The 21492-nt window shown below is 44.5% G+C and overlaps 1 protein-coding gene across 1 annotated transcript in view; it reads left to right on the forward strand.

Moving 5' to 3' along the window:
• PLCB4 (phospholipase C beta 4) overlaps nt 1-21492 on the forward strand; it is a 384913-nt gene that overhangs the window by 262724 nt on the left and 100697 nt on the right. Inside the window, exons 7-8 of the mRNA XM_034641608.1 lie at nt 17621-17700; nt 20171-20224. Of these exons, the coding sequence (XP_034497499.1) occupies nt 17621-17700; nt 20171-20224 (134 nt within the window). The remainder of the gene's footprint in view (nt 1-17620; nt 17701-20170; nt 20225-21492) is intronic.

The raw sequence follows: 21492 nt of genomic DNA on the forward strand, positions 1-21492 counted from the left end.
TTCTGTGGTTGGAGAGGGAGGGAGGAAAAGCATTTCCATAAAAGAGGCAAGACTTTGCTCCCAGAAGAGGGAGAGCCTGCTGGTCCCGTTATGGAGATGTCCACCGTGTACAGTCCATCAGAAGACAGAAGGTCATGCACGTGGGGGTTGGGACGTGAGCAGAGATTCAGAAGCAGTGGAATATTGTACCTGCAGGGGTAAATCCAGTGCACAGACTGGAGTGAACACTTTCGATTGGGAGATCGGAAAGTCNGGAGCCTGCTGGTCCCGTTATGGAGATGTCCACCGTGGCAGTCCATCAGAAGACAGAAGGTCGTGCACGTGGGGGTTGGGATGTGAGCAGAGATTCAGAAGCAGTGGAATATTGTACCTGCAGGGGTAAATCCAGTGCACAGACTGGAGTGAACACTTTCGATTGGGAGATCGGAAAGTCAGGCTAAGCCTTTGGCCTGCTTTGAGTGCCAAGCGAGATGCTTGTCGAATCCATCCCAGAGATTCTAGGGAGGTAATGGAAGGTCATGCCCCATGCTGTAGGAGGGATGCAACACAATCTTTACATTCTAAGATCCACGCCTGGTAATAACTTGTGGCTGAGAGCATCGCTCCTCAAAGCCTGGTCTGGACCAGCAGCAGCAGCAGCATCTGGGAACTTGTCAGAGAAAATCTCAGGCCCTTCCCAGACCTAGTGAATCGGAATTAGCATTTGAATAAGGTCTGGTAGGTACTTGGCACCTTACAGTTCCGAGAAGTGCTGAGATAGAATTCAAGACAATCAGTAGTTCTTGGCTGCAACCAGTTACACAGAGGAAGGCCTGAGAAACATCAGAATATGGGGTNGAGAATCTCAGGCCCTTCCCAGACCTAGTGAATCGGAATTAGCATTTGAATAAGGTCTGGTAGGTACTTGGCACCTTACAGTTCCGAGAAGTGCTGAGATAGAATTCAAGACAATCAGTAGTTCTTGGCTGCAACCAGTTACACAGAGGAAGGCCTGAGAAACATCAGAATATGGGGTCAGGAGGGTTTGTTCCTGGGTGAGGTTAGAGAAGCCAAGGTGGAGACAAGATTTTAAGTCTGATTAACGGGGAGTAGGATGATATGGTTAAAAGAAAGTGAGAGTCTGGTTACTTCTGGATGCAGTGGGGAAGGGACAATGAATTTGTTTAAAACACGTTCTTTTGTGTATGCCATGGGACCTGCTGTGGATCCTGCAATTCAAAGGAGCTCATTTGCTACTTGGGGGCCCTTGGAACTCTTCTATGGACCAGCCCTGGCTTTGATGCCCCTGCGTTCTGCATCTTTATCCTCTTGGCATTCTAAGAACACCTATCTTTGGGGTGCCTGGGTGGCTCAGTTGGTTAACCATCCAACTCATGGTTTCAGCTCAGGTCATGATCCCATGGGTTGTGGGATAGAGCCCTGTGTAGGGCCCCCTGCTCAGCAGGGAATCTGCTTCCCCTCTCTTTCTCCCTCTGCCCCTTTCCTGCTCACACATGTGTATGCTCTCTCTCTCGCTTTCTCTCTCAAATTTTAAGAAAAATTAAAATTAAAAACACCTATCTTTGTTTTCTTTTGAAATCCTCTAATTTCTTTATTAGTCAAGGGTGGATTTTTACTGTCATTTTTCATAGCATCAAACTTAAAAGTCAAGCTCCTTGGGGGCACCTGGGTGGCTCAGTCAGTTAAGCATCTGCCTTCAGCTCAGGTCATGATCCCAGGGTCCTGGGATCCAGTCCCACATCAGGCTCCTTGCTCAGCAGGGAGTCTGCTTCTCCTCCCTCTGCCATCCCCCCGCCCCCGCTTGTGCTCTCTGGCGCTCTCTTCTATGTCAAATAAATAAAATCTTTAAAAAAAAAAAAAAAGTAAAAAGCTCTTTGTCAAAGTGTGTGTTCAGGAACCTGGACACTGAAGCTAAAGCAGGTTTTGCTGTCCTTTAGGGAGTTTTCTCATCTGAATTGGTGAGGTTTCCTTGCTGTAGTGGGAGGAGCAAAGTGTGGAAGAAGCCTCGAGCTGTAGCTTAGAGCCCTCATCTGCGGCAACACTAAGCTTGCTGGCACTGTCATTTTAAACCTTTGCATGGACCATGCATTTTTATCCTGTGCACTGGTGTTTTCTGAATGCAGGAGTATTGCCATTTTAAACATTTGCATGGACCATGCATTTTTATCCTGTGCACTGGTGTTTTAAACCTTTGCATGGACCATGCATTTTTATCCTGTGCACTGGTGTTTTCTGAATGCAGGAGTATTGCTCATGGTAGAGCGAATACTTCCACTATATTCCAGTAAAAATTGCAGAAGAGTAAAAAGAAGAAAATACACACAACCCCCCTCCGCCACTGGAGTGCGTTATCCCCGTCACCCGTGCCTTTTTTTTAAATTGAAGTGAAATTCTCGTAATGTAAAATGAACTACTTTAAAGTGAGTGGACACTTTAGTAGATCAGTGTTGTACAATGATCCCCCTCCCCCGCCGTCTAGTTCTAGAACATATCATCCCCCCTCAAAGGAAACCCCATTCCTGACTCCCTACAACCCCATCCACCCCAGTATGTCTTTTTAATTCGTACAATTTTCTTCCACATACAGTTGGACTCATTGTGTTTATATAGAGCTTAATGTACTGCAGTTTTTCATTTAAAATTTTTATCACATGCATTTTCTTGGTCTTTAAAATGTTTTTCTTGGGCTTCGGTGTAATTATAAATGCCCATGATCTTGAAGGTGGATTTTCTTGGTGTTGCCAGGCCTTCTTTCAGGGGAGGGGGGAGCTTCTGTACAGAATGCGGGGGCTTCGGGGAACAGGTTTTCTTTGCGGGGGCCTCTCTCACTGCTGTGTGTCAGGTTTCCTAAGAAGAGACTCTGTGCTCCAGGCCTAGCCCCGTGCAGCTCATTTTGCCCTAATTGCGAGTGTTACCAAATGACTCCATCAAGGGAATGCAAAATGAGTTCCTCTAATTGCTCCAGAAGTGTAATATGAAGTTTGGCTTTCACCTTTTGGCCCCTGGGAGAGGAAACTGTCACTAGCTTTAAATTGCTTCTCTACGAACCACACAGCCCCAGTTTTCCCCGCTGACAGATTTTGCTGTTGTGAACAGAGTATATGTGGAAGGCAAGCCTGCGTGCATTCGTATGTTTTCTTTAAAGAACAGGATGCGTGAGAAAATGGGTCGGACGCCTCACCTGATGGGAGACCTTGTCCCCTCTGAACAGAGTGATCTGGAGTGAGCTTAATCATCACAATGGGGGGCTGGCAAAGTGCAGCCCAGGGGCCAAACCCATCCCTCAGCCTGAGTTGATACAGCCAATGAGCTAAGAATGGCTTTTACATTTTTAAGGGATTGTTAAAAAAATGTAAACACCATACAACAGAGAATCATATGCGGCCTTCTTAAAGCCTAAACTACGTATTTTCTGGCCCTTTATAGAAATGCTGACCAGTGAGCCCCAATAATCCATAATAAGAGTAGCAGCAATGGAATTTTTTAGTTTATATTGAATACCAGTCCTTGACCATGTATGCTCTCATTTCATTCTCACAACAGTCCTCTGGGATGGGCATGGTTGTTACCATTTTCCAGAGGAAGCAATAGGCCCAGAGAGGTTGAGTCACTTGCCCAAGGTCACGCAGCCAGTGAGCGGCAGAGCTTGTGTCTTGAAGCCAGGCACGGACTCACTTTAGATCCTGTATTCTGTCACCACCCAACAACTTCCACCTGAACATTGGAAGATTTTACTGTACTTTTGAGGTGAAAGTTAATGCCCTTATCTGTGGGAGCTGAACTCTTACAGCAGCACTTCCCAAATGGGAAGGTCTGCAAAATACCCTACATTTAAAGAAGGATCCCTGGTCAACGAAGCGTGAGAAAGCCTTGTTAGGTTTCTTTACCCCAGCATCCCATGAAGCACTATTATTCTGGTGTGAATCTCCGCACAAATTCAGCTATTTACCGAACTTTTTTTTTTTTAATTTCTTTATTTTTGCCTATTGAAGGCACACAAATGAAAACCTTCCAAAACTACTACTTTGCGGGGTGAAAGTCAACAAGCAATGTCATAGAGGCATTCTTGGCCCCATATTTTTCCAGAAGTATGAAAGCAGTGTCATCTAGACTTTCACCGATTCGTCTTTACCTGTATACTCTTTTTATTCCATTTTCCTGCTGCTACATCCCTCCCCCCCACCCCCTCCCTCGCCCCCTGCCCCACACCTTTCTTGCTGCCTGGGAAGGTCAGGGGACTCGTCCATAAAGGATAGAAAGGTAATGAAACTGAAATGCACCGATTTAGATCCTTTTTAGCATCTTTTATTCAAAGTCCTATTTAGCTTACGGGAGTACCTCTAGTTTTGATGTGCCTGCGCCTGTAGATGGATAACTCCAGGCCAGAGTTGTCCAGAGGTTCCCTGATTGATTATATTTATCACGGAGCCTCTGCCTGGTGACATAGCTTCATTTTGGCATGGCTTAATTTGCCAACATGGTCCACCAGTTCATGTCAGGAGGAATGTGACTTCAAGGGTTCTAAGTACAGGTATCAGCCAGAGAAGCAACTTCATGAATACCTTTTATTTTTTTTTTAAGATTTTATTTATTTATTTGAAAAAGAGAGAGAACAAGCAGAGGAGAGGAGGGGCAGAGGGAGAAGCAGACTCCTTGCTGAGCGGGAAGCCTGATGCGGGGCTTGATCCCAGGAACCTGAGGTTATGACTAGAGCCGAAGGCAGATGCTTAACTAACTGAGCCACCCAGGCGCCCCCATGAATACCTTTTAATTCACCAGCTGTTTAGGCTTCTCTTACCAGCAGGACTTTGCAGATTTGACAGTTGAGCCCCCAAATGCACTTTCACAAAACTGGCTTCTGCCTGGCATACATAGGAGGATACTCCTGGTTTTCTTAAAAATCTTGAAATTCTTCAGTTATTTTAGAGTTCTCCATGCAGATACCAAAAAATGTGATAAAAAATAAAGCCAGTATCTCATTTGGGTTTTGAGTGAGTTCTGGAGTTTGTAGGAACAGAGCTGCTCTGTGAACCTGAGTCAGGAAAGAACATCGTGTATCATTTAAAGTCTGTAAGCACAAGTGAACATAAGGCATTCATGTATTCTGAGCATATAGATGTACTTAAATTTTCTTCTTCTTCGTGTTTCTTCAGCTGCATCTATGAAATAAACTGATGAGAGACAAGTTAACAGAGAAAAGGGTCATAAATTTATTTTTAATTTTATGTGCACGGAGCCTTGCAGAAGGAAGTGAATACACAAAGGAGCAGGGATATCTGGGAGTTTGTACATCCTCTGAGGAAGAGAAAGAAAGGCAGCAAAAGGCCTCTTATAGGAGAGCAAATGATTTTTAGGAAAGATAAATGGGCCCATAGGAGAAGAGATAGACATGAGAATTTTGTGACAATTTCTATTTGAGTGTGGTACCATCGATTTGTCTTCCAGAAGGGAAGATGAGAGCTGCTCCTGGATGGGGATTTGACAACGGGGTTCTTTCGGGTAAGCCCTGCTTTCAGTCAGTAAGGGATTTCAGGAATTCAGATGCCTTCAGCTCAAAATAATTTTTGTTCCAAAGTGTCATATTTTGGGGTGGCCTTTCTTGATTCCCTTCAACAGTATATTTATTGGAGTAGATACCTGGCATAAAATGTGATTATTTGAGACAAGGTTCTGTTAGATGCAATAGGATATTTTTACAGGGTATCTTTAAATGCAGGCTTAGGGGATTCAAAAGTTGTCTCTTGGAATGATAATGAACAGAAACCCATTTGGTAGGGGAATTTGCCACTTGAGCTTCTGAATAATGACCCAGAACAGCACCGTGTCCTCTCATTTCTTAGGACTATTTAGAAGGTTCTTTTTGACCTAAGTACCCAGTGTTGTCAAGATAACCAGCCAGGCTGCAAACTATTTTGATTGTCTGTGAGTGACTAAACTAATCTTGACTAGGAAAGCATAAATATTATCCAGGCCCAACCAAATTTATCTTTCACACACAGACACACACACAGACACACACACAGACACACACACACACACACACACACACACTGTGGCAGCTTGGTTCCTGCCCAAGTACTCATTCCCAGTGCTCTGAAGGTGATTGAAGAATCAGATGGCACTTAACACCATCCTCCTTTTACCTTGATCAGCTTTCCTCTGTGGACAGAGGACAGCAGATGAAAAACTTGTATTTTCTTGAAGACACTCAGACCATGTCAAGAGGAAAGGGCCCCCGTTGCTCTTTTTCCCTCTCTCCTGTCATGGTTCTTTAGGATTTGAAAATTTTATCAGAATTATTTTTGACTTCCCAAGGCCTTTGTGATTGAGTTGTCACTCTACTGACCTTAGGTTTTTTTCTGTAAAATCCCCATGACTGTTTGGGCACCAGTTTCGGTAGGTCGCTATTGGTCATTATAGGCTCCTTAATTTCACCTTTCACCCTGGGTTTATCAACTGGATTGTATCTGGGATTGCAAGTTGAGCTCCTTTACTGTGCACGAGTTTCTTCAGCCTCTCTGTTATCTTGCACACTTCTCTCTCTCTGGGTAGCAATTGGGGTGACTTTCAGGTTTTTCTGCCCGATTTGTTCTTGCTGTCAACGCTGTCATTGTCTGCCTGTTTGCCTTCTGTCCCCAGCCAGGAGGGAGTTTCCAACACTGTCATGGATATCTCCTGATGACTGACACTGTGTACATTCTATCTGTATTTCTCTCCTTAGGAGAACCTGGAGGAAGTCGCTGACATGAAAGAGAAAGTGGTTTTATTTTTTCTTCTTAACGTCATGTAGAAGTTGGTCTGTGATATACAAACATTGGTAGATCTGCTCCCATCTCATTTTAGAATGGATTCGGCATCTTAGATGAGCATATTTGAAGGGTAAAATGTGATGATGTTGTTGTTGTTGTTGTTGAAGTTCTGCCTAAATCACCAGCTCTCTGCTCTCCTGCTCTTGCCTCTGGGGTTTGGCCATCCCTGGGCAGGGCCCTGCCTCAGCCATGGGAGGAAGGCCATAGGGACCAAGACTTTAGGAACACAGGCCCTTGGCCTCTGTTTAGTCCTCCTGCTGTGTTGGCTCCAGCCCTGGTACTCAGGCATGAGCAGGGGACCGGTGGGGGCCCAAGTACCCTAGTTCTGGGAAACAGACCTCTGTCTTGTTTCTGGACCATTCATTCATTTATTTTCAAGATTTTATTTGACACAGAGAGCACAAGCAGGGGGAGTGGCAGGCAGAGGGAGAGGGAGGGAGAGGAAGAAGCAGGGAGCCCCACGTGAGACTCGATCCCAGGACCCCGGATCATGACCTGAGCCGAAGGCAGACGCTTAACGGACTGAGCCACCCAAGTGCCCCCATACCAGTTATCTAGTTAAGTGTTCTCCCCAAAGACCAGGCTTCCAGACCCGGCCTGTCCAGATGCCGTGCTTCCCTCTCTCACAGTCCCGCAGAGTTGTCACTTCTAACGGGCTTCTGAGGGGCCATCTCCGGCCACCAAGTGAGATCCTGGAACAGTACCGGCAGCCAGATTTGCTGGGGTTGGGGAACATCCTTTGGGCCAACCTCCTTCTGGCCGCCCGCTCTGCTTTTGTCGTGCTTGTAACTTTCTTTAAAATACTTCAGCACACACAGTGATGTGTGTGTGAATTTAATCCAAAACAGGGGAATGAAGATTTAAAATTCCAAGTGTCTCCATGGGGGGTACTCACCCTAAGGGTGCTTGGTTAGCTTTTGAGAACTTCGAATCAACAGCTCATAGGCCATTCAGTGTATTTCAATTGGACCTCAATAAAATTGTTCCAAAACGAAACCACACAAGCCTGTCCTCCTGTGGCCACCTGTACACACTCTTCAATTATCTTTATCCGTGATTAGTATCAGATGCTCTGACACTAGCATAATGTGATTGTTGCATTAGAGGCATCTGGAGGTGGGGTGGGGCTGTTAAAATGCAGATTGCTGGGCCCCATCCCCAGCATGGCTGAAGCCTAGAACTTAGGTGGGGCCTGAGAGTTGGCATTTCTAATAAACTCCTGCGGGATGCTCATGCTACTGATCGTAGGGCCGCTTGAGAAAAGCTGGCATAATGGAGAGTAGGACTGCTTTTTCATCGGTGGACTTCTAGCAGTATATAAGATGCGTGATTTTTCTAGAAATAATGTACAAACACTGCTACTCTTGTGCGAACAGGGCACAGAAGGTCAAGCCAGCCCACATGGCTTCTCGGAAGATTGTAAGAAATGCAGACTCTTTAGCATAGACGCTGGACCTACCGAATCCAAATCTGTACTTGAACAAAATTCCCAAGTGATCCAAATGCATGGTAAAGTTTGAAAAATACCTAAACCAAATGTAGCACATGTGGTCTGGTTCAGTGGTCCTAAGTTGTACATTCGCATTAGAATTATCTACAGTCTCTAGAAGGTAGACTGATGGTCCAGCTGGGCTCAGATTGTTAATGAGAATCTCCAGGCTTCTGAAATGTCTTAAAAGCTCCCCAAGGGGTTCCAAGGTACAACAAGGTCTGGGAACTACTAATCTGGTCTCTGAGTAATATCCACATAGTATTCTTATAACACTGTCCCAGCTGGAAATGTCTTTTGCTTGGCCAGTCTTCAAAGTTCAGTACTGACAATTTAATGGCAACTAATACCTTATCCTAAGAACTGAAATCATTTCATTCTCCTTACATGTATAGACCCAGAAGAGAAAACGTGTAGAGTTCTACCTACAGTGCCTTTACAGTCTAATAAGCCTCTTGAAAGCTCAAAAGCCTTCCTAAAATCAAGTTTCTGGTTGAATATAAAGATACAATTACTCCACTCTGATTCTGCATCTGGAGATTTGCGAAATGTTACAATTTTACATCTTATAAAGAGTATTATAAAGAGTCTTATCTTGTTGCAACATTAGACCCTGTGGAAATCTTGGAAAGCTTCATAGTTTGCCTCTAGTGCATGGTTGTACGGGAGGAAAAATGAATTTCCCTCTACCCTTCTGGGTTCCTGGCTGAGACACCCATTTCCAATAAGAGAGAGATTAACATGAGAAAAAAGAAATCTAATTATGTGTGTACAGGAGCCCCTCACGACACGAAAGGCTCTCTGATAAGCGGGTAATTGAGGTGTACGTGCCATCCTGAGCTAAGGAGAAAGGGGGTAAGGGTCTGGAGCTTCAGACATGAGGAAGACAATTCACAGGAAGATGGGAAGGACAAATGTTTGGAAACAAATGATTGTCATGCCCTGTGGAGAAGACTTTCTGTGTTTAAAAAAAAGAAAAAGAAAAATAGTTATCTTTGGTAATAGCTCTCTTCCTGGTACAGGCCTTTATCTAAATTCTTTTAAAGAGTTAAGAGAGAGGTAAAAAGCTCTTCTTGAGTTTATCGGGCCTTGATTGTCTTCAGCTCAAAATTATCCATATGCCAAAGCAGCATATTCTGGGGCAGCCTGCCCTCAACCCCATCAGTAAAATGAGTCTTATTAGCAGAACTCACAGTACAAAGGAATCAACGCTGTATTTCAAGTTAAGTAAATTCCTGGCTTATATTGTTTGAGCAAATGACAACTAATTAACTGTTAGAGCAATTAAGCACCATGAGAATAGCCAACTGAGATCTGCCTTGACTTTTTCTTTAACAATTTTTTTTAAAGGTTTTTTATTTATTTATTTGACAGAGATAGATAGAGACAGCCAGCGAGAGAGGGAACACAAGCAGGGGGAGTGGGAGAGGAAGAAGCAGGCTCATAGCAGAGGAGCCTGATGTGGGGCTCGATCCCGTAACGCCGGCCGGGATCACGCCCTGAGCCGAAGGCAGACGCTTAACCGCTGTGCCACCCAGGCGCCCCTGCCTTGACTTTTTCTGATCCCCATTTACTTAAAAAACCAAAAACAAAAGCTCTGCATCGATCAGGGTTTATGAGTTACAGGTAACAAGGTGCAATATTTTAAGCATCTCAAATGGCCCCATCTGTTGATTCTTTTCACAGCATAGCCGTTGGGAAGGTGAAGTCACTTCCTACAACATCTTGCCTCCTCTTGTTTCCACATGCAAGCAATTTAACCTAAGTGTGTAGGTCACAATTTCCATGCTAGTGAATGCAGGTTTGTTCAGCCCAGGTAGAGAGGGATAGGACAAAACCAGAATAAATCAGGAACTGGAGAGCTCTTTCCAGGGTCCTTACTAAAAGACCAGATATCCCAGCCAAGGGCACCATAGGAAACTATCAGCTCCCATAGGAAACCAAACCCAGATCTTCTTAGGTGGGCAACAGAAGTAGATACTGCAGGTGGGGAAGGACCCCTCTTCTAGATCTGTGCTTCTCAAACTGGGATGTGCACACAAGTCACCCCAGGATCTTATTAAATGAAGATTCTGATCCAGTGGGTCTGGGTGGGATGAGACCTGAGAGTCTGCGGTTCTAACCAGCAACCTGGACATGTTGATGCTGTTGGTCTAGAGGCCAAGCTTTTGACTGAGTGGCATTGGTTCAGAACAGTGTCTTTATATGTGAATTTGCAAAAGAACCATTTGGGAAGCTCACTTCAACACAGGTTTCTCTTCCCCAGCCCTGGAGACAGATTCCGTAGATAGGGCCTGCTGATTTGCCTTTCAGCGATTCCCAGGTGAGGCTGCTAGTCCCTGGACTACCCTCTGCGTAACAAGTCTGTAGTTAACTTGCAGCAGACTTAGTTAAGATGACTCCGCCACTTCCGCCAGTAGCCTCCTCTTTGAGAACAAAGAATCCCACACCAAGAGATGAAGGAGGTTGCCATTGAGTCTTCTCTTTGGAGAAAAAATTGCATAGCCTTCTTGGAGAGTATCCGAGGGTCTGTGTAATTTTTTGCTTTGACAACATGCTGTTTTGACTAAAGACTGAAAAGGATGCTTCTGGAACAAAATCTAGAGATAATTGAGTTAAAAGAACAACTCTACCAGAGGCAGTACTGACTGGCAAGTAATGGGACTAGTTATTTTAGGATGACAAAGTTATATGTACATTTTTTAAAAAGGCTAAGACTTCAATACCAAATGTTGTCAGTGGCTAGCTCTTGATGTCAATAATGGAATTTGGGGGTGTTGTTTACTTTTTGCCGTATACTTTTTTGCTTTACGTTCTTCTGCAAAGGACATTTAAATACTGCTTCCATAACCTTAAAAAAAAAAAAACCCCCTACCAAATGTTTTCAAAGGGAAAAAGGGAGGTATACACCCTATGTAAATTCATATTTTTTTGGTTTGGTTTTGTTCTGTGTACGCCCTTCTGCTGCTTTTTTCAGTGGGAAAGGGATAGTTTTGTCCATGACAGTCCAGTGTCCTGGGGCAAAGGAGACAGCTAAGGGCGAGGCCACGCCATTTGCCTGGAAAATGGACACCCGCCTGCGCGGTGAGAACAAGGAGTCCCAGAGGAGAGGTTGTAAATCCCAAGGAGAAAATTAGAGGCAGTTTCTCTTCCTCCCTCCTTTTCCTAAACTGTCCAGCTAAGCCCACAAGAGTCCCTAGAAGGACCTTTCTTACCCTTCTCCTTAGAAGGGCTGAAATAAGCTTTAAGTTAGTATTGGAAACAACCTGCTGGGGAAGTGCAGAAACTGCTGATTTGGACATCGGAATCCAGTGGGTCCTTTGGGCTGGTTTCACTGTGTCCAGGCTGCATGGGCCCCCTCAGCATGGCAGGACCAGAGGGAGGCACCCAGCACATAGGAATCCTATCATGAGCTTGTCACCATTGAGCTGAAGAGGGTGCTCTACGTGCGTCAGGGAATGATCCTTCCAGAAACACGCAGCCCTGGATTTGAAGATGCACCTTTTAGGGCATTATGTAGACTGTTAACATATGTGCTTACTTTCAGCAATTCAAGGAAACATAGCTAAGTCACAGTTTGTTGTTTTGGGGGTTTTTTTTTCCCTTCTGTTCATCTGGAAACATTCAATGAAGTTCATATGCATCTAGTTCACCCCCCCACACACACAACTTTTCAGCTAAATTCTAGGGCTCTACTGACACCTGCTGGCATTTCATCTACTTGGTTAGAAACAGCAAAACAAAACGCTCAACATATTTCTTCCTAAAGTTTCTTGGCTTTAATATGCTAGGTGTCCATTCCCTGGAAGACAATAGAGAGAAGGAAAGGCCTTATGGGACTTTTCCACATCGTGGAGGGAGATGTGTGAACAAGGCCTAAGGAAGGGCAGACAGCAGAGCGCTTATAGCCTCTCAGCCCTGTGCCAGCTGCTCTGTGACCTTGGGCAAGGCCCTTGACCCTCACTTTCATCATCACAAAGAGAAGAAACAACAACCTCCCCAACCCCGGTGCCCTTTAGGGCCTGTGAGGATTCCAGTGGCATTTCCTACTAACTAAAGCATGAGGACTGTCCCTGGAGTGATGACCTCAGAGGTCACTCCCGGAGACCTTTCTGTCACAATAAACAAGATTCTTCACCAGCATTATATTTTCAAAAGATGGATGAGTTGTTTAACCCTCCTCAAAGTCTGGTGTATCTCTGTAATTTATTGTTAGGGACAACTAAATCAGAATGCTCTGAAAAAGCGAGTGAGCAGTCTCAGAAATTGCCCAGTTTTTTGCCCTAGGAAACCATGGACTCTGTTCGGTGTTTTGGAACACGTAACAAGCCTTCAGGTTGAGAAAATGTTGCCCAGTGAACGCCAACCTAATTATTTATGTTTTTCTGTCTCCTCTTGGGAAACTCTGTGTGAGCCTGTGGTTTGTTAGGCCAACAACAGGATATTTGATGGTCCCCAGGGAATTATAGTCCCATATTTAGCCTGACAGAGGAAGTAAAGGCTGATGATGAAAATAATAAGGCATTTCTTTAATGCTGCTCTTGCCTTTCTTCCTCCTCCCTCCGAATCCTGGTGTCCCCATCATGAGGCTTTCGATGCTATTTATGGTCCTCAGGAAATGGCCTTTTCTAGTTGTGGAAGGAAATTGACCTCTTCTAACTCCTAAGTCCTCCTTCAGAAAACTGTTAGGCATGACGGGAGCATGAAGAGGAAAGCCAAAGCTCTCCATTAGACTTCTATCCATTAGGATGGCTATTCTCAAAATGAAAACAAAACAGGAAAAATAAAAAACAAAAACAAGTGTCGATAAGGACATGAAGAAATTGGAACCCGTGTGCACTGTTGGCAGGAATGTAAATGACCCAGCTGTGTCACAGAATTGTGGTTCCTCAAAAAATGAAACACAGAGTTACTGGAGGATCCAGTAATTCTACCCCAGGGTATATACCCAAAAGAATTGAAGGCAGGCACTTGGAGAGCTCCTGGTATACCTGTGTTCATAGAAGCATCAATCACAGTAGCCACCATTAATCACAGTAGTAGCCCAGGTGTCCATCAACAGATGAAAGAAGAAGCCAAATGCTGTCTACACAGCCAATGGAATATTATTCAGCCCCTAAAAGGAGGAAATTCTGACACGTGCCGTGATCTGGCTGAGCCTTGAGGACATTATGCCAGTCAAATTTGTCAAAGGGCAAATACTGTATGATTTGTTTTCATGAAGAACCTGTGATAGGCAGATTCATAGAGACAGAAAGTAGAATGGTGGTTGCCAGGGTTTGGGGGGGAGAGGAAAATGGGGAGTTGTATAATGGGGACAGAGTTTCCATTTTGCAAGAAGAAAAGAGTTCTGGAGACACATGGTGATGAAGGTTGCACAACAATGTGAATATTACTTAATGCCATTGAACTGTTGGCTTAAAAATGGTTCCAATAGTACATTTAATGCTATTTGTATTTTATCACAGTGCATTAAAACCACACACACTTTACAGAACTCCGTCTTTACCTGTGGCCCTTGCGATGACTAAATCACTAGACCGTGTTAAACCTGGTAATACTGAGCAGGGCTGTGATAGAACCTTCTGTTTCAACAGAGATGTTCCTCATTTGTGCTGTCCAGTATGGTAAGCACTAGCCCCATGTTGGCTTTCGAGCNCTAAGGGCGAGGCCACGCCATTTGCCTGGAAAATGGACACCCGCCTGCGCGGTGAGAACAAGGAGTCCCAGAGGAGAGGTTGTAAATCCCAAGGAGAAAATTAGAGGCAGTTTCTCTTCCTCCCTCCTTTTCCTAAACTGTCCAGCTAAGCCCACAAGAGTCCCTAGAAGGACCTTTCTTACCCTTCTCCTTAGAAGGGCTGAAATAAGCTTTAAGTTAGTATTGGAAACAACCTGCTAGGGAAGTGCAGAAACTGCTGATTTGGACATCGGAATCCAGTGGGTCCTTTGGGCTGGTTTCACTGTGTCCAGGCTGCATGGGCCCCCTCAGCATGGCAGGACCAGAGGGAGGCACCCAGCACATAGGAATCCTATCATGAGCTTGTCACCATTGAGCTGAAGAGGGTGCTCTACGTGCGTCAGGGAATGATCCTTCCAGAAACACGCAGCCCTGGATTTGAAGATGCACCTTTTAGGGCATTATGTAGACTGTTAACATATGTGCTTACTTTCAGCAATTCAAGGAAACATAGCTAAGTCACAGTTTGTTGTTTTGGGGGTTTTTTTTTCCCTTCTGTTCATCTGGAAACATTCAATGAAGTTCATATGCATCTAGTTCACCCCCCCACACACACAACTTTTCAGCTAAATTCTAGGGCTCTACTGACACCTGCTGGCATTTCATCTACTTGGTTAGAAACAGCAAAACAAAACGCTCAACATATTTCTTCCTAAAGTTTCTTGGCTTTAATATGCTAGGTGTCCATTCCCTGGAAGACAATAGAGAGAAGGAAAGGCCTTATGGGACTTTTCCACATCGTGGAGGGAGATGTGTGAACAAGGCCTAAGGAAGGGCAGACAGCAGAGCGCTTATAGCCTCTCAGCCCTGTGCCAGCTGCTCTGTGACCTTGGGCAAGGCCCTTGACCCTCACTTTCATCATCACAAAGAGAAGAAACAACAACCTCCCCAACCCCGGTGCCCTTTAGGGCCTGTGAGGATTCCAGTGGCATTTCCTACTAACTAAAGCATGAGGACTGTCCCTGGAGTGATGACCTCAGAGGTCACTCCCGGAGACCTTTCTGTCACAATAAACAAGATTCTTCACCAGCATTATATTTTCAAAAGATGGATGAGTTGTTTAACCCTCCTCAAAGTCTGGTGTATCTCTGTAATTTATTGTTAGGGACAACTAAATCAGAATGCTCTGAAAAAGCGAGTGAGCAGTCTCAGAAATTGCCCAGTTTTTTGCCCTAGGAAACCATGGACTCTGTTCGGTGTTTTGGAACACGTAACAAGCCTTCAGGTTGAGAAAATGTTGCCCAGTGAACGCCAACCTAATTATTTATGTTTTTCTGTCTCCTCTTGGGAAACTCTGTGTGAGCCTGTGGTTTGTTAGGCCAACAACAGGATATTTGATGGTCCCCAGGGAATTATAGTCCCATATTTAGCCTGACAGAGGAAGTAAAGGCTGATGATGAAAATAATAAGGCATTTCTTTAATGCTGCTCTTGCCTTTCTTCCTCCTCCCTCCGAATCCTGGTGTCCCCATCATGAGGCTTTCGATGCTATTTATGGTCCTCAGGAAATGGCCTTTTCTAGTTGTGGAAGGAAATTGACCTCTTCTAACTCCTAAGTCCTCCTTCAGAAAACTGTTAGGCATGACGGGAGCATGAAGAGGAAAGCCAAAGCTCTCCATTAGACTTCTATCCATTAGGATGGCTATTCTCAAAATGAAAACAAAACAGGAAAAATAAAAAACAAAAACAAGTGTCGATAAGGACATGAAGAAATTGGAACCCGTGTGCACTGTTGGCAGGAATGTAAATGACCCAGCTGTGTCACAGAATTGTGGTTCCTCAAAAAATGAAACACAGAGTTACTGGAGGATCCAGTAATTCTACCCCAGGGTATATACCCAAAAGAATTGAAGGCAGGCACTTGGAGAGCTCCTGGTATACCTGTGTTCATAGAAGCATCAATCACAGTAGCCACCATTAATCACAGTAGTAGCCCAGGTGTCCATCAACAGATGAAAGAAGAAGCCAAATGCGGTCTACACAGCCAATGGAATATTATTCAGCCCCTAAAAGAAGGAAATTCTGACACGTGCCGTGATCTGGCTGAGCCTTGAGGACATTATGCCAGTCAAATTTGTCAAAGGGCAAATACTGTATGATTTGTTTTCATGAAGAACCTGTGATAGGCAGATTCATAGAGACAGAAAGTAGAATGGTGGTTGCCAGGGTTTGGGGGGGAGAGGAAAATGGGGAGTTGTATAATGGGGACAGAGTTTCCATTTTGCAAGAAGAAAAGAGTTCTGGAGACACATGGTGATGAAGGTTGCACAACAATGTGAATATTACTTAATGCCATTGAACTGTTGGCTTAAAAATGGTTCCAATAGTACATTTAATGCTATTTGTATTTTATCACAGTGCATTAAAACCACACACACTTTACAGAACTCCGTCTTTACCTGTGGCCCTTGCGATGACTAAATCACTAGACCGTGTTAAACCTGGTAATACTGAGCAGGGCTGTGATAGAACCTTCTGTTTCAACAGAGATGTTCCTCATTTGTGCTGTCCAGTATGGTAAGCACTAGCCCCATGTTGGCTTTCGAGCGCTTGATATGTGATGAATGAAATGGAGGCACTGAATTTTACTTTGATTTAGTTTAAATTTAAAAAGCCACATGTGGCTAGTGGACAGTGCAGGTAGAATATACATCTTTACTACTATCTATCCCCAAATATTTTCCCTTCCTCAGCACAGAGCTACAGCAGTCAGACTATAAACCAAAGAAGGTAAGGTACTGGCTTTTGAGGAGGCCCCAGCTCTGTTTAAACCCCCCAGTATCAACTTGCTGCAAAAGCATGTTGCCAAGAGTGTGATTCTTTATTTTAGCAACTTGGTATGGCATTCATTGGCCTCAGTTATTGGATTCAAGGGCAGGGTTGGCCTCAATTCATGGGCCAGCCTTTTCTAGTAGAATGTCCTTACAAGACCCAAATTCCTTTACTGCCATGTACAGTCTTCCTTCGCTTTTCCTTGTAAATCCATGGAGTGATGTTATGAACTAAAACTGAGGTCCAAGTCCTTATACAGAAATTATGTAAGCGCTTCGCTATTTGCGCTGGGTACCCCAGCAATCAGTGCATGCTTTACTTTTTAAGGCTCTGCTGGAAAACACAGACAGGTAAGATACGTAACAAATACTTAGATTGAAATAGAATCACAGGATAAAATTGATGAACCCCAAATGCATTCGTCCTCTAAAATGGGGATAGCTAAATATGTCATCATGTATTGTATAACGTTCCTTAGAAATAATGAAGATTGCCAGTGGCTGAAAAAGGATTTCTATTTAAACAGGCTGCACATAGAAGGTTTAACAAGTCAATCAGTGGGCAGCGTTCCTTTCTGACAACCCTTGTTTAATGATGCTCTGGATGTTACATTCATCTTCATGGAAAGAATGAAAGCTGTTTATTACGGAATAAAGTATGGCATGCAAAACGAAGATCGTGCCGTGGCAGGGAGGTGACAAAAGAAGAGTTTACATTGTTCTTATACTGAATGGATGCAGGCTGTCTCATGGAAACCACTAGTTTCGGTTCCTGTGGTTTTGCTCACCAGGAATGCTTTTTCTTTCTCTTTCAGCAATGGGTAGAAGGACTGAGATCAATCATACACAACTTCAGGGCCAACAATGTCAGTCCAATGACCTGCCTCAAGAAGCAGTGAGTTGTATTTACATCACTCTTTGTTCTTGAATGTTAAAAAGCAAAAGGTCAGAGTAGGAGATGAAGGCTTAGTATATGGCCAGACAGCCTCATCCTCATCTTCCCCTCCATGCTCCCGACCCTGGAGAAGAGGTTCCCGACACACACCTGGACTCTTCATGCCACTTGGCAGGACATGTGTGATCAACCAGTAGCCCAAACTGATAGGAATGGAATGGTTGATGGCAGGATGATGCTGGAACTTCAGTATCCTCTGGGTCGTAGGCCTGCATCCTGAATGCTGATAAAGAGTTCCCCATGCCTCGGGCCATAGTTGGGTGCTGTTGCACTTGGAGCCTCTGTTGTGTGAGACTGAGAATTGGGGAGTGTGGCCAAGAGAAGTACATACAATATTACCCATTTCTAGGGTCAAAAAGGAGTGCTGGCCCCAGGGACTGTTCAGCACCCAGCCAGGGATCCAAACGTACTGGCCTTACCCCAGCTCACATTATCCAAAATCCAGAGGAGTACCACAGTGGTAGATTTTTAACCCTTCCCAAGTTACTCTATTAGGGCAACATGAAAGTTACTCAAGTAGAAAGCCTGGCCAAAGCCAAAGTCAACCTGTTTAAAAAGCAGTAATGGGTGGAGGAGGGGGGTGCCTGCCTTCATGGGGCCATTGGCAGGCAGTTGTAGGTCAGAAGAGAACTACACTGAGAAATGACAGGAATAAGCCTGTACTCGCAGCCAGGCCCAGCACCAGGGGTGTGATTCCTTGGACTGTCCAGCTGGAGGAAGAGAGGTCAGCCCTTTAGCTACTTTCACCCTTTTGGTCCCTTTGGCATGTGCTTTAAGAGTACGGGCTCTTGACTGCAATCCCAGCTTGGCCACTTAGTTGTTGGGTGACCCTTGGCAAGTTCTTAGCCTCGTGCCTTACTGTTCTTAACCTGTGAATGGAGAAGGCAACCAGAATTTATTTTACAATATTACCACACAGCTATAATGAGGTTCTGGAAAACGCCCAGCCCAGCGCCTGGCTCCTGGTCCTCCTTCACTCAGTATTAGTAATTTTGATTGTTGTGCCATCCCTCCAGTTTTCTTTCCATCATCTTAGTAGAGGGTAATTACTCTTGTAAATACCAGTTTGCTGGGAAGCTGCTTCTCCTTTTTCCTCTGCAGTTGCTGTGACATGTTTTCTTAGACATAAAGAGTAACAACGGATTTTTGACATTACTCTTTGGGCATGGATAGAATCCGGAAGGATCTGAGACTTTCAGAATGCCCACCTTTACGTAAGGGACCACAGTATCTGTATCTGGACACCAGATCTTATCTGTCCCCACTGGTGTCCTGCTGAGATCCCTTTATGGAGCTGGTGTTCACCCATCCACCAGCTGCCATGAGGATTAGCTCATCAAGAGGTCACCCCTGCTCACTTCGGCAGAGAATGACACTCTGCTGAAGGGGAGTCACTGTGTCTGGGAGACCACATTCCTCCCTTTTCCTGGTGGAAGCCCATGGTCCATGTCTGGAACAGGATACAATAGGCCAGCCCCCATGCCACCAAGTCTGGTGCACATCACGCTGCAGGGCTCCCCCTGGCATCAGGCTAAACCACCAAGAGAGACCACAACTGTATGACTGTTCTCCCTGTCCTCTCTGCTTCCCTCACACCTGTTGTCTTGAAAACATTCTTTGGAAAGGAATCACTTGTGCTTCTAGGAAGTTGCCATAAGACAGAAACTTTACCAAATTGTCATGTTCTGCTCATTGTTAGAATATTATTGACTGGAATCCATGAGAATGTGAGCTAATAGCTAAGAACAGTCCCAGCACCTACAAATGAATGTTCTGGGTCTCTGTGTGTCCAGAAAGCCTGGGGAAAGCAAGGAGTTGCTTACCATCAATTTGAGTTGGTGAACTTCTCTTACTCTTGGCAACTAAGGAAAGTGCCCGTTCAATCTGTACCTCGCTGCACTAGGAACAGGTTGTGGGCATCCCCATGGGTCCTGAGGACAAGGCTGGCTGGTGTCACCGTGCAGTTACATTTCCTACCACTTTAGTAAAGATTATTAAAGAGCAATAATCAGGGATGAGACCAATCACCAAAAAAATACCTACAATTTGTTTCAATCAGTGCAAGCACCCAAATTTCCAGTTCATCTAGGGTTGCTGGGAAAAGTACGGAACTCCCAGTTAAATTTAAATTTCTGAGAAGTAATAGTTTTTGAGTATTAGTATATCCTGTGCAGTATTTGGAACATACTTGTGAAAAAAATTGTTTTTCTGAAATTCAAGTTTAACTGAGAGTCCTGAGTTTGTATTTGTTAAACCTAACAACCATGAATTCATCTCACGGTGTACTATTGTCTCTGGTTTTCTGAATAAATGTTCTTTGTTTGAATGAACTTTCTTTTAAAGTTTTTAACTGGATTGAAGTGTTCCTCCTGAGAAACATTGAAACAGTGTTGTTATGGTTGTTTTCCAGCTGGATGAAATTGGCGTTTATGACCAACACAAATGGTAAAATTCCAGTTAGGAGGTAAGTCAATCATTTCTGTCTCTATTCCATGCGCTGGGCCGACCCTTGTGATACCAGACCAAAGAGAGAGCCCATCACAAGTGCTTCTTAATTGTTTTCACCAAAGATATTTCTGGAAACTTAGTTTAAATCACTCCATCAAATGCGGTGTTCAGTCTGTAAAAATCATTTGTGGATGTCAAGTTGCGTTTCTCCTCAGAATGGGTAGCATGAATTCCAATAGCATCTGAAGATGTAGCGGTATTCTTTTTACTCTTCAAATAAGTGGGTTTTTAGGATTTTAATGTGTTTCGTCTTCTTGCCCTGAGCAACTGTTAGCTAAAATGGAAGAAGTCTGTGCTGTGCACCTGCAGTAGAAGCCTATAGACTGTGTCGGAAGTGTGGTACCTCTGAACGGTGCTTCTCATTCTGGGCCTTGCTGTTCCTTTGGTGTGCAGGGACTGTGGACGCCTTTGGCTTCTTGCCACTTGGTCTCTAGGTGCACTCTCCCTGACACCACCCGCTCTTCAGAGCTGTCACTTCTTCCCCCTTGCTCTGCCCAAGGTAACAGTGACAATGAAAAACAAACAAACAAACAAAAAAACAGCAGTAAAGCAGAGTCACCTGGATGGTTCAGTTGGTTAAGCATCCGACTCTTGATTTCGGCTCAGGTCATGATCTTAGGGAGATCAAGCCCCACATGGGGCTCTGTGCTAAGCATGAAGCCTACTTAAACTTCTCTCTCTCCCCCTCCCTCTGTCCCTCCCCTCCTCTGCTTGAGCACATTATCTTAGAGATAAAATAAATACATAGATCTTAAGAAACAAAAGAATGAAGAAACCATGAACCAGATTTGTCTTCCACATGTCTTCTTTTTTTAAAAAAATCTATTTATTTATTTTAGAGAAAGCATGAGTGAGTCGGGGGGGGGCAGAGGGAGAGAGAGAATCCTGAAGCAGACTCCCCACTGAGCACGGAGCTGACATGGAGCTTATTCCCAAGGCCCTGAGATCATGATCTGAGCCAAAATCAAGAGCTGGCCACTTAACCAACTGAACAACTCAGGTGCCCCTCCAACATGTCTTCTTTAATACTTAAGCTGATATGTTTCACCCTTTGAGGATTCCCATGCTTCTCTCTTTTCTGCCTCTCTATTCCATTTCTGGTGTTAGGATTTGCTAATAGTCTGTGGGGACATTTTGAGATGGTAGTGATAGGGGTTCTTTACCAAACTCTCCTAGTATCTTTCTGGTTGGTGTTTATGTAAGCACTTCATGGAAATTCCAGAA

This window comes from Ailuropoda melanoleuca, chromosome 13 (genome assembly GCF_002007445.2).
Source record: "Ailuropoda melanoleuca isolate Jingjing chromosome 13, ASM200744v2, whole genome shotgun sequence".
Lineage (NCBI taxonomy): Eukaryota > Metazoa > Chordata > Mammalia > Carnivora > Ursidae > Ailuropoda > Ailuropoda melanoleuca.